This window comes from Aquila chrysaetos, chromosome 2 (genome assembly GCF_900496995.4).
Source record: "Aquila chrysaetos chrysaetos chromosome 2, bAquChr1.4, whole genome shotgun sequence".
NCBI classification, from domain to species: Eukaryota; Metazoa; Chordata; class Aves; order Accipitriformes; family Accipitridae; genus Aquila; species Aquila chrysaetos.
The window spans coordinates 50,894,084-50,915,411 of record NC_044005.1 but is presented as its reverse complement, the minus strand read 5'-3'; the positions used below and the strand labels follow the sequence as shown (position 1 = coordinate 50,915,411).

At 38.4% G+C, this 21,328-nt stretch overlaps 1 protein-coding gene across 18 annotated transcripts in view; it reads right to left on the bottom strand.

The window, feature by feature from the left end:
* Positions 1-21,328, bottom strand: part of MAP4K3 (mitogen-activated protein kinase kinase kinase kinase 3) — an 87,229-nt gene that overhangs the window by 24,567 nt on the left and 41,334 nt on the right. For 16 of the 18 annotated variants that reach the window (XR_005933672.1, XR_003925953.2, XR_005933671.1 and 13 more), the window contains 7 exons: positions 11,812-11,873; positions 10,586-10,624; positions 10,236-10,289; positions 6,524-6,566; positions 5,333-5,495; positions 4,356-4,465; positions 2,503-2,544 (listed from right to left, as the gene is read on the bottom strand). Coding sequence is in view for 15 of the 18 variants with exons in the window: in XM_041127769.1 (XP_040983703.1) it covers positions 2,503-2,544; positions 4,356-4,465; positions 5,333-5,495; positions 6,524-6,566; positions 10,236-10,289; positions 10,586-10,624; positions 11,812-11,873 (513 nt within the window). In the remaining 3 variants the exon portion in view is untranslated. The remainder of the gene's footprint in view (positions 1-2,502; positions 2,545-4,355; positions 4,466-5,332; positions 5,496-6,523; positions 6,567-10,235; positions 10,290-10,585; positions 10,625-11,811; positions 11,874-21,328) is intronic. The other 2 variants (XM_030032259.2, XM_030032285.2) reach the window with 1 other exon arrangement.

Below are 21,328 nucleotides of genomic sequence, written 5' to 3'. Positions count from 1 at the left end.
AGCTTCAATATTGTCAAATCCCTCGGCAGCAAGGAGTCTGAAGGAGGGATGGTATCAAGAAAAACAATAAAGGGATTTTTTGGGCGGTTTTATAGAAGCCTGTTTCCAAGTGCGCAGGGCACTGAAAGACACTCAACAGAAAACACACCAGATGACACTCGAAGCACTGATCTAGAATACTAGTGTTTCTGCTGCTCCTGTAACCAGCTACGCAATTCTCCTTGACCCTTTCCAAGCACTGAAGAGAGATGCTGCACAATGGAGGGAAGCTGTGCTCACTGCTAAGACCTAGTTGAGCTCTGCAGTAATAAGTTGGATAAGAAAGAAGGAGATGGAAATCAGAAGAGACTAATCATTTTCCTCTGGCCATTCTCAGTCCTGATCTCGAGGAAGCCTGCAGAGCCAAGATGCTGCTGCAAATGCCCCAGAAGGGTAAACAGAGCCTGAGGGTATCATCTCTTAATACCAAATGAATCTCAAGGATACAGCTGAAAATCAGACAAATTATTAAACTGAGTTGCTAGTGGGGGAAAAAAACCCCACAAACATGAAATAAAAGGTTGAAGCAAGGCTGCTTGATCTGACTGCTGCCATGGAGGCATTTAAGTCTCAGGGGAATTTCAGCAGGCAAGGCATTCCCTCACTGGTAGGATCTAACAGGTCTCCCTGTGCTGCAGGGAAAAACACACTACCAGACTGGGTTATTAAGAAAGTCGAACAAAATCTCTAGAGTCACAGGCAGCCATGCATTTTAAACAGAGGCCCAGAACATCTAACTATTTTAGAGGACAGCGAGAACACAAAACACTTCTTACCATTTGGCAGCATACTTAAGAACCACAAATCAAAAAAAACCCCAAACAAACAAGAATCAGAACAATGATGTCCCACAGAAAAAGAACATAAGAGATTGAAATATTGTCAAAGTTTTACTTGCTGTAGCAGGGTATTTGTTAAATAAGACTCCCAGGTGATGTTAGGATGCAAAACATGCTCCACAATAGAGAAAAGTAAAAAGTCCAGTAATCCAAATGACCTGGGAGAAAAACCCCTTCCTTACCCAAATTTTCATTATTTGGCAACTGATAGAGACAGCAGGCAGAGGGGAACATGTGAAGTGCCAAACAGATCTTCAACAATTAACAGGAAGGTTAGAAAGTTTGTTATACATAAAAGGTGGGGTGTGATAAGGGAAGAGAGGGGAAAGATTTTCTAACCTAAGAACCAGCAGAACCAAAGAATTAGTGCACTACAAAGATGCATGAACATGCAAAGAACAGTCCAATATCCAAAGACTCATTTGATCAGCTTCAGAAGTTTTCCTATTTTAGTCAGTCTCTTGTTACAGCTTCTTTATATTAGCAACTCACAGTCATTCCCTGATGGCCTGTCCCTGAAATTTGTGGCAAAAGTTCAATACGTATGACTTCATTTTGAGCTATTCTATTTTCTACTCCTTTTCTCGTTCCAGTCACCAAACCTATCTTATTTTCCCCTCCCCAAGATGATTCAGTTCTTTTCAATGCTAGGAGTGCTTCCAAATTTCTGTCACCCGCTAGTTTAAAGTATGCACTCCTAGGCCATGCGTTTAGGTTAATGTTTAGTTTATTAAAACAGGATTGACCTCAATAACGATGCTAAACATATCAAGAACTCAGAGCTTAAATGCACAGGACTGTTTATGCAAGAGATTACAGTTCTAAGGAACAGAAGCATGACATCTACCTTAACCTGTCCTGCTTCTCTAAAATGGATAGGAAGCAAAAACCAGTATCATTTGCATTTACACATCCTTGTAGCAATTTTATCTTCTTATCTAAAGATGAGAAACTGATCTGGCTTAGGAGTAATGCAGCAAAAAGGTTAGTCTAAAAGTCAGATGAATCCCCTATTTGGTGCACAGCTCAACTACATGAATGCATGCTCCAGCACACAAGGAGGAGAGCGGTAAGGGCAGAAACAAACGGCCAAGAAGGAAAGACTGGCTATTCAGATCACAGTGCTGGCTAAAAGCACAGTGACAAGTCCGTGCAAGTATTACAATGAAATTCTAGTTTGCTTTATGTTATGAAGGTGCACATGGATATCTAACAGTATTTCCAGCCCTAAGGCATATACGAATCCTATCTTCAGAAGTTTTGAAACTTAGAGCTGCATAGTATAAACTTTGAGCTATCTGCAATTTCTGAGAGGCATCAGCTCCTCAGATCAGCAAGTACCTTCAGTACACTGAAAGTACTTCTGTGACATTAGTCACAGAACTCTCATTCACTTTTTAATGAAGCAAGCAAACAAAAAACCTTCCAAAATTTACTTCAAGAGCACAAAATCAAGAGCAATTTCTGAAATACCATACCAGTGGCTTAACATTTCCAAGACATACTGACTTTTATATTTAAAAAAAATAAATACTACAAACATTCAAAAAATGTACTCTCTCAGCTTTAGTAAGAAAACTTGTCCTGCTTCCAACATGTATTTGTATGACTCGGTAATACTCACGTGTACTTTAGGTGTGGGAGGAAGGCCATTACTAATTGGTTTCTAGAAAATAAAAGTTTAAAAGTATGTTTACACTCACATGCGCATGAACATGCATATTCTCTCCCCACACTGTAGGACAACCAAAATACAAGTCTAAAAAAAACTTTTTTGAATGCTGTTAAAAGCACTTGATAAATAATTGAGCATAATTATATTAGGAGAAAATAAAAAGCAAATATTTCTATCTACATAAGAAATAGATACAAAACTCTCCCTGCAGTTTTTTTTTTAAGACCATAGAGTTGTGTGGTATATTTCTACAGTACACTAAATGGAAGGCCCCAGGCACCTATTGGGACACTCTGCTGTGTCCAACGCCTCATGTACTAGATCTGAAAGCCATGGCTAAGCTTTGGCTACAGTCCCATTTTTAAGCATGATGTTAGGCTAGAGACCTCCCTTCCAACTGACACTTCCATTAATTCTGTATGAGTTTGCTAACTACGTGTCTCTAGTGACGACACACCACAAATTACCAGTATCATTTTCTTTCATTAAAACCTCTGCTATGATTCCCTAATATCTCCTCATTGAATGTCTGCATTCAATTCGACAGTCTATTGTGCAACATTTTCACATTACAATGATGCCTGAAAGAACGCCATACCCAGCAATACAAAGTTTAAGCAATATTGCAGCAATTGCTCAATTGTTCGATATTACAAGCAGTGTTAAACTCTATCAATCAGTACTAGACCCACTTCCCTGTATCAGCATCAATTTCTCCTAGTAAAACATGCTTCCGACGAAATGTATTTCACAGGTAGTATAGGAAACTTCAAACACACAATTTCAAATGCCAAGTTCAAAGCAGTTCAGGAAATCATACTTTCTAAAGTACTGCCAGTATTACTGGCACTTCCTTAAAACAAAACAAAAACACACACAACGTTTCTACTCTATTTCCTCTTCACCTCTCTCAAAAGAGTGACATTTCCAACCTCATCCTTAGAAGAAGCCCCCAAAGAGTGCAGTTTCATGTTACGTTTAATCTGATCTAACTACAGATGTCCCACTCTCTCCCATCTCACATTCCCACTTTTGCATCATAGTAATAGAGTGACCACTCTGGAAGCCATTTGCTGCCTTGATGGAAAAACTCATTTGGAAGAGGAGAAAGGGATACAGGAATATTCCCTTTCCTCAGCTCACAGCTGGATCCGATTACACGTGGTGTAAAACGGCATTCTCTCCATGACAGCAACTTCACATAAGTATACGTAGCTCAAGTCTGACACTAAACCCAAGCTGCTAGACCTGGAAACCCGGAGCTCTGGAGACAAGCAGGCAAACAGCTTGCATATCTGGACCCTCAATCTACATTTCTCCACCTTTTTTCCCCGTGAACACCAAAAATCCCATATGCCTACATCTGGGACAGGAGGAGGACTCATTTGGGAACAGCCCTGATTCAGCTCCTTTCCCAGGGCCAACAAAATCCTCCAACAAGCCATCAGGTGGCAGCACATTCCTTAATTTCCTCATTTGCTTAAATAGTCATTGCTCAGTTTAACACATTACATCTCTCTCACAGGATCTTGTTCTCATTACATCTCTCAAGCATGTGAATACAAGCAAGTAAATCTTGTATATCCACATTTATGTTAGTTTCTAATGAAAATTAAATACCGACTCAAACTTCAGCTTAAGACTGTATCACAACTAGAGGATCTAGCAAAACTGTGCTTTGAGTCAAAGTAAACAAGATGCCACCCAGGAAAATTCCTAAAGAGTGTGCCTGCTCCTCTTCATTGCGCATGTTAAACAGTTGAGACAACTTTAAAACAACACCTAGAAGCTTAAATACCTACCAGTATTTCCTTCTTTTCTTTCCTTGAAAAATTAGTGTCTCTAGCTTCATTCTGTTGATGTGGTGATCCGTCTCTTTCACCATTTAATTGTACAGAAGTGACTCCATTACCTAGAAAGATTCATATTTAGAAATGTGTTCTTCTACCTTCAACTCAAAGACTAGTCTAGCCTAAGAACAAATTTGAAGGTAATTAATATAACAAATCTAATGTGGGCATCAAAAGGGATGCCGTCACAGTTATGAGGCAAAACATATTTAACATACCTAAAGAAAAGCTTTGCTACAGCTAACGCTTCAATTATCAATTCTTTATAAATAGCCTTGAGGCACTTCTTAGCACTGGATGCTTAAGCATTACAGTCAAATCTGCAACTGCAGTACTAAATATGTAGCAAGGCAGACCTAGCAAGATAGCAATTAAGAGTCAGACATTAAGCTTGCTTAAAACAAGCCAGTCCAGGACAACTCTCAAAGCATGAGGCTTTAACAAAAGCATAAAAGGAACAGCCTAAGCAAACAGTAAACACACCGTTACCTGCTATACCACCCAACTCAGTTCATTACATATAAAAGCAAACTTCGAAAGAAAAACTCTATTCTTGACACATCAAACAACAACAACATTTGACACACAGGGCCAGAACCTGAAACCTATATACAGGAAAACTTTTTTATACCCTGTGACAATCCTGATACACTACATTATAAGCCTGTTGCTTCAAAAAGCAACTGCGTCACCAATGGCATCAGTAGGAATCGCGTCAGTGACTTTCCTAGAAGGTACATTTGACTCTCTTAAGAGTCTGAGCATGCTTTCTTCGTGCATTTTGGCTTTCACGCACTTTCTGTTACTTGCCCACCAAAGAAAAATTACCACAGTACGTTTTAATGTGCGCGTAGGTAAGGATGTAGAAATAAAATCACATTAGATTATTTAAGAAATATTTGTATACTTCTTGGTGTCACTTTTATTACCTAAAGCATTAGATTTCTGTGGAGGTAACCGAGGAGGTGGTGGTCTGGGTGGAACCTGAGATGCAGATTTTGCTGGACTCTCTGATGTTGGGCATCTCTTGATTGTCCCTTGATTATCATTTTCAGAAGGATGAGTTTCTTGGGGGATAAAGATGGATTTAGGCTGAAAAAGACACAGTAATAATAAAAACATAATGAAAAAAGATTCAAAGCATCCATGCTACTTCTCAGCAAGAAAAAAAAAAAAACCAAAACACATGCAGTATTTGGATCCTGGAGTTTTCACAAGTAAATTGGTAAAGCAACTTGTTCTGCCATGCAAATTTCTGTCAAAAAACAAACTCGAAGAAAATGCATAGCAATAAGGAAAACCTTGTTATCAACAAAGGATGAATTCAAAATCATTATATTCAAGTCATGCATTAAACAATTATCGGGCATGTGAAAATGTCACTGTTTATGACTACAGATAACCAAACCAGCCATTTAAGTAGAAACTAGGGAACATTCAATGATACAGCCAGAACTTTGTTTAAAGAATCCCAAACGGGATGTAACCACATAGAGCAATGTAGTTGAGACACTAGCTGCACTAAAAGCTGCTTGTAAAATGCTTCTCAGTTATGCAAAGATAGTTAGTGCAGGAGGGTAAATAATCATACCTGCAGTTTTTGCCTGGGGAACTGACAGTCAGACAAAAAAAAAGTAAGTTTTTTTTCTTTTGCTTTTTGCTCATATTAAGATAACTTCAGTGTGAAAAGATTCACTTACTCTTCAAGTGGCAGCATGCAAAACCTAATCTGATCCAGGCATGCCTCTGAAGAGCAATCAGACATCAAAAGTTAGCAAGCAGATGCTTTATTTGGCAGCTCTTTATTAAAAATGACTTGCAGAACTAAATTTTTTTAACTACCCAATTTATTCCTTCCGAAGTATCAGAAATGCAATTAGTCAGAAACAGCACTTTCACACTGACAAACACCCTACAGTGCAAGACTTCATGCAGATTTGCAATTAAAGGCTACAAACATACAGGTCAACCCCCTGGATATACCCTTGACTTAAAACTTGATTGAAGTCTTCAAGTCATGGCACAAGAGAATCATCAGTATAGTAATTTAGACACTTCTGCATTTGTTTATTTATTTAAAGTGCCCTTTTATTCTGGGCAACAAAATCCCCCTCACTTACCTTTGGGGGTAAAGGAGGTGGCACTTTAGGTTTCATAGTAGCACTATAAAGAAAAGAAAACAGATTGTTATCCAGTGTAGTTCTTTGAACCTTGTATTGCAGTGTTCAAGAGGATACAGAATTTTATAAATGCCATACAAATAAACACCATTAACTTGTCAACAGCACTATTACATCCAAATAACTGCATCACAAATACTTTCAAACATTTTGTTATTGCTGTGCATACCACAGATCCTCCCTAGAGAGCACAAAGTGACACGATCTGATTTGTTGAAGAGGCACATACTTGTGCAGAAAAAAGTAGGGAGATGCAGAGCAGGCCTGATATTTACTCTGTTGAGAGGAAAAACATTTAGGATATCAGTGAGGTTTTTTAAAGGGCCATCTGTAGGTATACAGGGCAAAGGGGAGTTACAAGAGAACTGATGAATACCATCCCTTGAGAAATTTACTACTGACTTCTTGAGAAAGCCTTACACATGAAAGCAAAATCCATCTGCAATTGACAGCTAGCCTACTGTCTGGGTTGTTTTGTTTTGTTTTTTTCATGAGTTTTTTTTCACAGAAATCTTGGGAAAGAAAACTTTGTAACACAAGAACAATTCAACCACTTGGCTCAACGGTACAAGATAGCAGCAGGAAACAAGAAAGCTGAAGCATCAGGAGCATTCTTCCTCTGCTGGTTCTGTGTTTTAAAGAATATGCTGCATTTAAAAAAAATAAATCCTAAATTCCTAAATTTTTTATGTTTCTAAAAACTCTTACACTGTCCTGTTTCCTAATATTTTGGAACAGAAAATTATTTCCATTAAATAAATTAGGAATACAGCTGTGAAAACTTGACATTCTTGCACAATATTTTCCTTATTTTTAAATTATGTTCCAAAGTTTTGGGAAAATATCCAAGTAGTAAGATATCTGTTTGCTTGTTTATAGATCAACAACTTGTCTGCTTTGCTTCATTCTTTTCAGGAGTTTCTGTCCTGGCATATTATCAGTTGCTTTTATTTCAGAGAAGCTGGAAGGGGACCTCCAAGAATGGGTTACCCTGTTGTGCACTTCAGCTGCTACGGTGGTGGAGATTATCTTCTCTTCATGACATGGGACCAAGCTTAAGTCCTCAGTCATGTGTGTCCAAGCTCCATTTGTATTTTCTTTCATATTCTTCCCTACATCTCGGACAGCCATCACAGTGTTACTGGGCAGCCAAACATAAAAAACAAAACCAATGATTTGGCATAAATGTGACAGATGTTTGTACAAGGGACTGTGTGCCCTGGTTTCAACAGCAAGGTTTATGTGCAATTTGTCACTGCTGATCACACAGGGCAGTGCCCCAATAACTTTCCTAGCTTCCATAACCAGGAAGTTCAAGCATCACCAGCTTTGCTGCACATGAGAAAAAGAAATATCAAAACAATAAAAATTATTAAATGGAGGTAATTTTATACTGTTCCCTGAAGTGTGTGGATTCTCTGCTGCTATGAATCACCCAGCTTCAGAGTCATGCAGTGGCATCAGTTTGGACTGGACGGCATATAGCTGCTTCATTATTTTGTTCTGGATCTGAAGGGAGAAGTGACCGGTGTCACATGTGCTCTTCAATTGCAGCTCCATCTCACAGAATATAAAATCAAACAAAAGCCTTGAATCTTCAGTGGGCTCCAGAGAAAGATATCTGAGACCGAGCTGATGAACCAACATATTGCAGCAGAGCTCTGGGCTCAAGGAGATACCAAGAGGAAAGACACAGATGCAGAATCTGTCTGATCCAAGGTTGAGGCATTCAAGGCTTACTCCTGTGCTTTCAGGAAATTGTCAGGCCCTCTCTGTAGGGCAAGAGTACCTAGGATGAAATACAGGAAGAAGCAAAAAAAACCAGGACTTTTTGGAAGGCCACTGGTGACTGTCCTTAGGGTCAGATGAACTGGAACCTCTCCGGAAGCTATCAGGTTCTTTCTTGCTTGACCTGAAAAATAAAACCCACAGCAATACAACAGCGACAGAAGCAGCTGAAGCCAATGCTGTCTGAAAGTTCTGTGGAGCTTGTGGAATGAACAAGTATCTCAAAGCACTGGACAAAGAAATCAGTGCAAGCACTTCAAGACAGCAGGAATCAAGGGGTTCCAAGCCCTGGAAGATTACTGAATTTGATGATACTGGCTGCAGAGCAAGAAGTGGGGTGGGGTGGGGTGGCAGAAACATTAAGCAAAAATGAACAGACAGACACAGAGCTGTACACAAAAAACATCCAGAAATTAGTATGGATGGAGGAACCAAGCTGAGCTGGCTTGCAGCAGCACAGATATCCAGGGCATCTTCACTGAAGGCCATGAGAGTGGAGCTGGCAATATGGAGTTATAGGGGACCGTTACATCCTACAGGCCAGGAAGCCCAAGTTACCATTACCAAGGTCTATCCAGCTATGAGCAAAGTGGGTTCTCAGCTTGGTCCAAATGTAGGGAAGCAAATCAATGAGTAGCATTATCAACCTCTTCCTCTCAAAGACAAGACACAGGAGCTTCATATTATTGATGAACTGTGTAATCAATCATGCCTTTAATCAACCACTTAAGAAATTCTTCATATTTCGTTATTAAGGAATTAGCAAGGGAATAAAGCCTGCTAAAAACTGACTAAAAATAATTCTTCTTCTATAAATATCACTTGTGTCAAACACCAAACATACTTGTGTTTTGAGAAGTTGATCATGAAACAATGCAAGTTTAATGTACCTGTCACCTAGCTGACATCAGACACTATCAGTAGCTTTACCCTTCTTGAAGGGGGCTGTTCTTCATGCTCAGTACAGTGATAAAAAACACTGCCTTTGTTATAAAAGAACAACAGTAAAATAACTCAAGAAAAAAAGAGAGAGAGAGATTTGGTTCTCTAAGATATAGATGCCAGCAATAGATAACACGTTTTACAGCTTTCTGGTATGAAGAAACAGCTTTCAAAATTATCCATTAACAGTAAGTAAACAAGAACGCTGTCTCAATGGCATCTTTCTTTTTGGTCTTTACGTCAGATTTTTTTAGGAATGTAAATTTCCACATACTGGCTGTGCATTTTAGATTGTTTCAGTTCTCATCTGTCAATCAAAAAGAGCCCAAGAATACTTATATCAGTGGAATTTAATATGAGCATAATTAATTTAACACATGCCTGTTGATACTGCCTTTGCAGTCACATAACCTTGCGCTCTCTGTGGTAAGGGAGCCAGTTCTATTCCAAAATCAAGTACCCATACAAGTATCCTCCTAGCTAAGAATGTGGACAGAATAAACTCAATCATCTAGAGAAGATAGTTATGTATATATTTTATGTATTTTTAATGAGCTTTAATTTAATATACATTCATCAGTTCTAAATAAGACACCAAGACTGAGGTCAGACAAATTACTGGCTCAATGTAACTATGCCAAGATTTTGTTCAATAATAGAAGATAAAAGGACAACGGCATCAAGTGAGGAACAAGATTTTTTTTTCCCCTAATTTATCACAAGCTTATCAGCACAATAAGAAAACTTCTGGTGATGTAATCTAGGAACAACATCAAATGCCTATCTTTAAAAATGCTATAGAAGAAGAATAATACTGAACTATTAGGGATAGAACATGATTCAACTTTTTTTTAAATTTTCATCTATTCAAGAATCAGCTTTTCTATATATTTATTTATTTTTACAAGAAGAAAGGACTTACTGTTTAGCATCATCGTCTGCATCATCATCATCTTCTAAATGTGCCACATGACCCCTAAGAAAATGAACAAGGTACTACGGCTGAGTGAGTTGTATTAAAATTACCTTGGCTATGTGAAAAAAAAATCTCAGCTCAAGGGCTCTCTAACAGAAATTTACTGTCTTTTAGCTTTTTATCATTATTATTCTTCTCTAAAGCACAGCCGCAATCCAGACAACTAAGCCTCTCCCATATCCTCTCAGCAAGTACAGGTACAAACAAGAACTAGTTGTGACAGACATAAGAAATCAACGCACAAATGACTTTGAAACACATAAGAGGGGGGAAAAAAAAAAAAAGAATAAAATTACCGCTGATGCAGTTCTTCTTCAACTGATTTTAAGAGACTCCTTCAGCATTAAATAAGAATAAGAACACAGTTTAATTGTGGCACACAAACTTAGTTATCAAAAGCCAGGGCAAATGCTCCTATGATTCTATCAGTAATTAACCCAAAGCATGTTGTTTCAGCTGGCTTTCAGAACATACATCGAACATCCACATACAAATGAACATAGCTGCTTTTTATATATATAATTTATTTATTTTTACACAACACACTTTCATATGCATTTATTAATGTAGTGCTATTAAGTGCAGTGGCCCTTGTTCCTGGCACTGTAAAACAAGGACTGTCTTAGCTTGATCTAATTTAAAACAAATCCACACTATCCAAGAAAATCATAATCATAAAAAAAATAAAAATCAGACTGACAAGAGGATTAAACTATTGTTGGAATAAATTCATTCTACCCTAGTTAATTTTTGTAACATTCTGAATTTCTTCATTTTTGTGTCTTTGTCTGAAAACACAGACAGGGAGGAATAGCAGGCAAAACACAGGGATAAAAACAACAGGATTTCGGAAGATATCAGTATTTCTATTTGCCCCAAGTAAAAGATGGCATGAAAAATATCATGTTCTATGCTTAGATTTTCTGCATTTTTTTAAATACGATTTAATTTAGCAAAGCAAAGCTAGGCATCCCAATTCTGACGTGCATAAATGTAATTAGGAAATTGGGTGGAAAGGAAGAATTACATGGAAAACTATTTCATATGATTAATATAACAAAATTATTAAATGTATGAACATGAAGTTAAAGACTTTGCTGAGACAGGTAAGTTTTATTTTTTAAAGCATCCATAATTGAATGTTCCTAGTGCCCTACAACATGAAGAAGGGCATAAACCAATGTCAAAGAGCAGCACTGGTAGTTCCTAGATGGGGTAAAATTGTGCTCTGTGGGACCTATCACGCGCAACATTTTATTAACAAGCACACCAATATAATGGCTCTTAAAAGGAGGCTTACAGCACCATAGAGACAATATGGTCAACACAGCCTCAAATACTGAAAAGTGCTGCAATTCTGTGTCACTGAAATTACTATTACTTTAGCAATAAAGAGTGATTTTGGAATTGTAGCTGATATAAACAAGCTTGACATTTTACTACATCCATTTCGGCTAATTTGTGATTTTTATATTAAAAGTCTTGAATTAATTAAAGACAGAAAACGCTGTTGCTTACTCACTTATTTGCACCCAAGAAGTAGCCACACTGAGGACCATGACCATATTCTTCTAGCTGTAGATCCTACAAATACAAGAGAACGAATCGTTAAGATGTACAGGTAAGCATCAAACACATACCCTGTGTCATTCCGCTGTTATCCTCCCTGCCACACCTGAGCTACCAAATGAGCTCATTCCTCTGTCCTTCCTGACTCCTCACACCACTCTCAGGCCCATCACACCCCAAAATCTCCTCTCTGACAGTTTGCTGCATCTCTAATTCCTTTTAAAACTCTGACCTTAGCCCCTTGCTTGGACACACACATCCTTTGCTCAAGTAAAGTCGGCTGCAGAAGAGGGAACAAAACAACAAAAATAATATAATAATAAAAAAAAGAAAGAAGAAAAGAAAAAGAAAAGAAAAAAAAAGGACTTTGTGATCTGCCAGACCCCATACAGAACCCAGCATCCCTCACTGGCACATTATAGTATTCGTTTCAGATGGAGAGTAGCTCTGGCAGGGAGCCTGAAATGCCTCTAGCACATGGGGATGTTAAAGAAATAAGCCAAGAGGACAGTTAAAGTGTTTTTATAGCTCTGGTTATAGTTATCCTTAAAATATGTATTGCTATGTATGTTCTCATGTACACTTTAAGATCACCTTTTGTATCAAAAAATACAGTATTAACAGCAAAGTCAAGCACTCAAGCAATCATGGAGCAAGGGCTACTTAGAAAAAGAAGTGGCAACAGGCCTCCAACACTATTATTCAATAGACACTATATGACATACAAATTTAATGCATTAATGGCAATACAGGGACCACGTTGAAACACCATCAAATCTGCATCTGCCAGGAGGATACTGCTATAATTACAGGGTATTTTTTAATTCAGGTGGATCACAACAGGAAAAATCTGAACATAAATTTGCTCCCAAAATGCTGAGTGTATTCACCAGGAGAAATGAGTTATTGATCACTTAAGGTAGTGATAAATGGAGCTACATTGCTCCTTTCCAGGAAACATTTTAAAGGTCTCCCAACATCTTCTGTCAAACAGGCCTCTTTCAGCTGTAGCTCATATCAGAAGCATGCCATCCTTCAGAAAGATGCCCAGATATCCAAGCTATAAGAGCAATAAGCTTGGGTTAGACAACAACTCTTCATGGGGCTGATCTCTCAAAAGGGTATTTTTGAAAATCAGGGGAAAAGTCTCACACTAGATTTGCCAGTACTCCAAGCTGATGAAGCAGAAGCCACTGCAGCTTTCAGTTCCAGACTGAAGGGCAATCACTTTAATACAAAGCTATGCGTATTGTTTTCTGCTCAGCGAGGAGTTCCAGGTTGTTTACTGCACCCTCAGTTCTGCTCTGTAAAGCTAAGTAGTAGTTTCCACATGGGTGTTTCTACCACAGCTATCAGTAGCTTTTGATTGCTTCAGTAACTTTCCATATTTTCCCAAAACAAGTGAGATACTGTGGAAAAAACCAGTATGTAACTGATAATTACTTGATGTGAAAGAACGCATAGATCAGAGGGTTGAATAAAAATGCAGAGGCAAGGCTGATGCTGGCATTTACTGAACCACGGAGAGACTAATTTTTCAATCTTCATACCAAACTTATTTGTTACACATCTTTCTTCTAGAATTAAACTAAGAAACCCCCAAACCACCAAATCCCATCCACTTCTATGGAACTGACTCACAAGGGCCACCTGACTTTCCCCCAGACATCTTTCAGTGGAGCTAGAAAGTTAGGTGACAGGAAAGAAGGGTTCCTAAGTGGCCATGCCGGCAGGAAGGAAGGCTTGTTTCCCTCCAGGAATGTGTCCAAGGGTCGGCAAGGTAGCAGGTGGAAGGGGTCAAGCCTCAGTTGTGGGTATCTTTGATCCCTTCTGCTATCCTTGTCTTCCTTCGTCACAGTTTCATCCTCCTCCTATGCCCCAATCTCAACTCCTCCTGCTCCTTCTCCTTCCCTCAAAAAAGGCCATCCTAGGCCCTCGGCAATTTCAGTCTCTTCATCACTCCCAATATCTGTCACCTTATCCATGCAATTCCCTTCTGCTGGTCCTCACCACCAGCTGATGCACTCCAATCCACCACAAAGAAACACAGATTAAACTTGCTTTACTGTGAGTACTTATATACTTCTATGCAATCTCAAAAACTTCCACATGTAAGCACAGGTATTTTGAGGATTCAGACTCTAGAGCAGAAAATAACAAGACTGGAAACATAAGATGTCACCAGACTCACAAACAAGGAGGTTAAACAGGTTGTGTGAGTCTATGTAAGAAGATGCCAGAACGAAGACTGGGAGGCTTTTGAGAAAAATAACCCCAGATCAGTATAATGAAATCTGAGATTTTCACCTTGAAGTGACAAGCATTTTGTCTGTATTTTGCAAAATCATATTACTCAAAAGTGGGAAACGAAGATCTTATGCTGGGCAGAGCCAAAACATCTGTCCATTTTAATTTACACACTGTGCAATGTATGGCTATATATATTGTACAGCAATGACAGGAAAATTGGTAAAAGAAAATAAGCAAACCCCCCTAAAACATAAGGAGCCTTCGTCTGTCATCAGGCTTTTAAAGCCTTACTGGCATTCTCTTTATGAAAAATGACATCTGCCAGAATTACTTATGTTTAAATGCTTTAAAAGGACAAAAAGCTTTGCTTTGATTCAGTTTACTATTGTGCTGCCTATTAGCATTTATTTGACTATGATTCTAATAATGGATTCTAATAATTGGATATATTTTTTTGCCTTAACTAGCTTGTTAGTGTTCTTCTAAGCCCTTTAAATATTGCTGGTTTTCACTCCAAATGTGGGGTGAAGTAATCCATTGCTAGGGAAATCCCTTCTTTTATAATCTTGACAGATAAAATACTGAGTGCTAGAGAGCTTTTAAAAAGTGCAATACATTTTTTCTTGTACCATCTATGCCAAATATATCCAGAAGTTATAATTTTATAAACCTTCTAGCTACGTATTTGATACAAAATCATCAGTAAATATTGCATGTATCCTGTAAAGCCTCCAGTGAGCTGTTATACTTTATCAGAACAACCAGTATAACCAGATTTTTTTAAAGCCAAACATAAAGGTATTTTTTAACAAAACAGAAATCTTATCAGTTATGGATTCCCACTGGGAAGAACTAATTAGCATTAATTACTAAATAATGCAACAAATGGCTTAATAAAAGCTGCTACCTCTCCTGCATCCCTAAAGTAACCCAACAACTTCATGAATCTACATTAATATTTTCATTTAACATACATACAATGCCGATTAGTTAATTAAAATTCTTTTTAGATCAGGCAACATTAACAGAATAAATCTGAGTGACTAGACAGATATTTTCCAAGAGAATCTTGAGATCTACAGCCAGTAGGAATAAGAAGAGGTCAATGATCTTGGTGTTGAATTAAAGATGCAACCCCAGATTATTCTGCACTCAGCCTCAGGTTACCAACGATCCATTCCCGAACCACCACAACTGTGCACAAAACAGAGTGCTATTTGCTGGCAATGATCGCTTTGGAAAAAAGGTAATACAGGGAATAGCTACCAGTTCTTCTCAACAGCCTGGATAACATTAAATGAAGAAGTCATGCAGAAAGGCAAATCTCACCTTCAGATAAATCACACGTGCCAAGTAATCAATGACTAAAAACAGTATAAAGATGTCCTCAAAGCAAAGACAAATTTGGTGGTAAGGCCGTGCTATGAAACAAATTCTGCAGGAATGATCAAATCTACAATACCTTCTTTAAATTTCAAGAACTGCTATTTATTTTCTGCAGAATTTCATGATTAATTAATTGTTACTGTAACTTTGACAGTCTTATGTTCCTAATTTGTTCTGTAGGGCTGAGCTGTACTGGAAAACTATTTTTAGGTGTTCAGTCCTTCAAAAAACAAAACTGAATGTATACAGTGAACCAGCAATTCACAGTTACTTCCTACATTCGCTGTTCCTGAAATCTAGTGAGAAACAAGATCATTTGAAATGACAAAATTAAGACTTTATATCCACAAAGTGCTGGGGAAGTAACTCTGAATTTCAAAGACCACAAGTCACCTCTGGACTACTAACATATCAAACAAGGCGGCACATACACATCTCTATTTGTCAGTAAAATCATTAAGCAATTCCTACCACATTGCTTTGTAACAGAGGATGTTAATTTTAAAAAGAGCCTAATATTACCTAAAGCATATGCTATACTTTTAATGCCTTTATTTCATTAAAAAGTGCATTCTTGAATTTCTTTGGATAGCTTAGCACATCAGAAATACCAAGTTATATGTATATTTTCTTAAACATGCTAAATATAATTCTTCCCTGGCAACTGACTGAGGTTTTACGGTGCATTACTGCTACACAACCACTGTTCACCTACCTCTTCCATTGTATTTCAGTTCTCTATGCATTTTGTCTATGAATGTCCACTTGGTACAAACAGCACTATTTCATACCCATATAATGGAACATCACTACCCTAGCTAGCTACAGTAAGGCCTCAATACAACAGGCAATTGTACACAGCATTTTTAAACTCCCTCCTACCAATAAAGTTGCTAGCATCTCATTTTCTCAATTACTTTTGCCAAGGCAGAAAATACCCAAAACATACCGGGAAGAAAAAGAAAGCAAAACCCACATCCCAAACCCTTAGGCACTTTTCCCCCCATTTCCACTTATATTCTTCTGATGTTAAGGACCATGTATCATTTCATCACCTAAAACTGAAAAAATTATGTAGACTCTCTCTGAAATTCAGCACTGATAGCTAACTAACTCTAAAAAGATATTGCAAGTAAGTAGGATAGGAGTCTTCATGGCTTGTAACAATGGAAAAGCACATGTATGCATGTGTACAAAGAAAAAGGCTTCCGGGCAAAGTTCTCTGTTATCTATGTTGATCTCTTGAATGCAATCTTTCCCTACCAATATCCTAGTTTTTCTGCCACAAGTAATTAACTAACATAGAATAGCCATGCTGAAACATTGCATTCCTAAAACTATTACCAAAACCTATTACAAATTATTAAACACAGAATATATTTATAAGCCAAAACAAAACCCAACTGTGACCAAGTTATTTAAATACGACCAAATATATAGATGCATCTGGCAAATACAATAGTGCAGACTGCATGGTAACTGCAAACCCCTTGCTGAATTCTTTGCTAAAGAAGTCCAAAATGAACGCTAAGTTCATAACAACTGAAAACAACTGTACGTTGGAACCTGAGATATCAAATCCAAGTTCTGTTCAACTCTCTCACTTTGTAGAACTCAACGCTTTCCACTGTGGGTTGAATACTCCAGACTAAGTTAAATAAAGTCCAGTGCAGAAACATTTAATTTTACCCCTAACACAAAGAAAAATAAAAAATCACTAGCTATAGGGTTACAAATCGGTTAGTATGATGCAGACTAGGACCAAGCGGAAGTCATCTAAGGTGCTGAGGTAGCTGGCCTACCTTATTATGAGACCACTCTCTAACATCTAACAGACAAACAAAACAACGAAAAAAAAAAAAGTGGGCTGCTAGTCAGAGGAACCTCAACAAGCTGGAAGAGTACGCAACAAAACCCCATGGGGTTTAACAAAGCCAACTGAAAAGTCCTGCAGCTAGGACAGACCAACCGCATACACAAGAAGAGGCTGAGGACAAGCTAGCCAGGGGCAGGAAGGGCAACTCTGCAGAAAAGGGCTTGGAGGTCCCAGCAGACAGGGAGGGGACTACACATCAGCAGCACATACTTGTGGTATAGCTGGCCAACCATAGTGAAGCCAGAGGGGGCTACCCCCTCTGTTTGGCACTTGGAAGGCCACATCTGCATGTGGTGTCTAGTTCCGGGCTTCCCAGGACCAAGACATTGACAGGTTGTAGGGGAGCCAGCAGAAGGCCACTGCGATTGTTCAAGTGATGGAGCAAACGGCACAACAGGGAATGCTGAAAGAACAGACCCTTTGCAGCCCAGAGAAAGTAACTGCTACCTTCATCTATCCCACACAGCGTTATAGAGAAGACAGAGCTAGACTCTTCTCATATGCACACTGAAAGAACAAGAGGCAACAGGCACAAATGCCAGCAATGCAAACTATGGCCACAAGGAACCAACTCCTCCCCATGAGAGCAGTGCAACCCTGGGACAGGGCCTAGAGATGCTCCGTTGTCTCCACCTTGAGATGGATTCAAACTTCAACTGGACAAGCCCAAAGTAATCTCTGGATCTAGCTTGGAAGCTGCCCCTGTTTTAAGCAGGAGTAGGCTAGAGATCTCCAGAGGTTCCTTCCCACCTCATCTTTTTGGGGGGGATTCGCTGATGGTATTTATAACTTAATAAGATATGCAGCTCAGTCTACCATATATGAACTGGAATGATTTTTCAGCTCACTATGAAGGGGGGAAGAAAGATTCTTTTTTTGCCACAATATTTCATTGCGGATCAGGATAACCTGAATAAAAATATTTTTATTTGCTCAACATGACCTTTTGTTTTGAATCAGAACAACAGTAAGCTCTGTTTCTGAGAAATGGGGCTTCTGGGACCAGAAGACAAATTCTCACACAGATTCCCCTTGACAGACCCCAACACTCAGACGTACAACACGTCACCTCCGAGAGGTGGATACAGTTACACATACAGCAATAGCTCTGCACCAGCTGGGTTTAACAGCCCTTACTCCTGGCTTCTCTCTACCCCATGTACCTCCCTCCACCACACTGACACAGCCATTTGCAACGCCACACAGGGAACCCAAATAGGGAACTGATCTAGTGGAAAAAATAACCTGAAAGAAGTTGCATGTTTTTCCTCATATCCTCATTTTCCAGCATGTCATATACTTGAGACTACTTCTGAACATATGCTTAATTATAGCAAAAACATTTCAACTGATGGAAATTTGGTCCTACTATGCCAACTCATGTAGATTCCTGAGACTGTCATCATGGTGGCTGCCACAATACAAGATGAACAGTCATACATTTAGTTAGCCATTGGATTTTCAGGTGCTTCTCCCAGGATCAATAGCATAAAACTTAAAAATTGTTCTAGAACAAAAGGTATACATATTTTTAGAGAAGATAACTTTGATTTAAACTATTTACTGAGCTCACTGCAGATGCAATGCTCAGCTCTCCCACTTATTTGAGTCTGTATCCAAACAACTGCTTTTAAAGTACACAGAAAGACAGTGAAAAATATGAAAGAAGCATGTTTGACGTCTACCCTATGTAAAGTGTAATGTGCACATAAGATAAGACTTTTTTTAGAGTCCAGCATACCTCTGCTGCTCCTGAGGCAAAGGAGGTTGTCAGAAAACAGCTGCCAAAACACAGTGCAACGACCAGAATAGGAACATGAGGCACTTGAAATGACAAGAAGGAGCATGTGCAAGAAAATCAAACGATGGAAGGTACCCAAGTAAGTTCCCCAAACCCTTGCTGTCTAGTTGCAGAAAAAGTAAAAAAGATCTACCCTGACTAAAGAGAAGAGCCTTGCACCTAGGGCAAAATATTGTTATTTATTTAGATATGAATCAAAGGGGTATATCTGTAGAAGATCAAAGAGAGGTACTATCTTGTCCTTGTCTGTCTGCCATTTACATGAAGGGATACTGGGGTTTGGACACTGAATTTTCCCTGCACACAAGACCTGTACTGAATTTTTCCATTCTTCTGGCAGATCCAGGTAGCTGTTGCAGGAACACAGAGGCGGAGAGAGGGGGAAGAGGAAAAGGAGAGCAATGATTTTTAATGGTAACCACATCATAGGTGTCAAATTTTTAACAGATAACGCGCATGGTGACTGCGTACGCATATGGATATGATCTATCCAGGTGTGCAAAATGCTAGGTGATAGGTAAAAATACTCTCACTCCCCAAATTTGCTTTCAACCTCGACTGTATACCTTTTATGACTCACGCTGCCCAAAATACGCCCCAATTTATGGTTTTTGTTTTTTGGTGTTGGGTTTTGGTTTTTTTTTTTTTGGTAGGATCTTAGAGATGCATAGCTCTGCAGAAGAGTTGTTGCTCATAAGGTATTTTTCTCACTAAATGTATCTGAAGCCAATATTGTCAAAAAAGAAGGGCAGAGTGGGGGAAGGCAAGAGACAGAGAGAGAAAGTCTGATTAGTACGTCCCGGTGATCAACAGAAGAATGAACCAACTACTAAATATTTCTTCTAATTTCCAGAAAGATTAGGTCTTACTGGAGAAATCTCACAAATGGGCAAAGCATTACCACCAAATCAGAATTCTCCTCTATCATTCACAATGAGCACAGGAGGTTGTGAAGAAAGCAGTGAAACACAGAAAGTGCTGTTCATTGACTTAAAAAACCCTCTCATGATTGTGACACCAATAGCACTTTATAAGCTTTATCATAGTAATCATTTTTAAAGAGTGTATTGAACAGCATGGGGCAAAAGAAGGATGGGAAAGGACAGTCCAGTTAGGAGACATGTGCTTATTCTTCTCTTAGACCCACAGATACTAGGCTAGCAAGATACACGATAACACTGAATGTAACCTGAAAAAGACAGATTTTAAAGAGTGTTAAACTGAAAAGATGAAACCAAAAGCAAACCAAACCAAAACCAGAGCAATTGCACAGGATGGAGGTGTTCTCACCGCATACAGAGAAATCTAAGCTACTGATCTCAAAAAAAATTGTGAAACATTTTTGTAATCAAGCAATACAGGCAGTTCCTTCCAAGAATGGGGAAGACAGTCTAAGCTCTCAGTAACTATGGTATTGGCAGATTCAAGTCACACCAAACCAACTGATGCTAAAACAAACAAAAAATCCAAACCAAAAAAATCACACAAAAACCAAAACAAGACATTCCCAAATATCCCAGTTTTCCATTTTCCCCTCAGTGCACTTATATTAAAAATCTCACAAATCAAAGTTAGCAGAATAATGCTCTTCATCTAGTACAGAATGTTGCTTCATTTTTTTTCAACAGTATGTGTAGATGTCCAAGATTTAAAAACATTACTTTTATAACTGCATAGTGCCTAAAGAGCAGAGAGATAAGAAAACTCACTTTCTAGAGTAATTTCTACACTGCAATGCTAACAACAAAATTTTTTAGCAGTGCAGTTAAGAGAAAATTTGGAAAATGCATCAGACTATAAACAATGCCAAATGCCATTGAAAACACTTGTGACCCCACCTTGTTATTTGTATTAAGTGTATATTCATTCTGTAACATAATTACCATCTGGAGAATTCAGAGACTTACATTTATATAATTTCGTCATCTTTCATGGGCCTATTTAAAGGAACTACCAGACAAAAACATGAAGAGAATGCCTCTTCTATTTTTAATCACCCTCCAAAAAAATTAACAAGTTATGCATTGTAAGGCAGTTAAATAAACAAATTAGAATGAGTGCATAATACTGAGCCCCTTCTATAAAAGTGATTCAACTAAACACAAATATGGGTTAAATACTTTCAATACTGTACATACTAAGCATTCCTTCCTACAT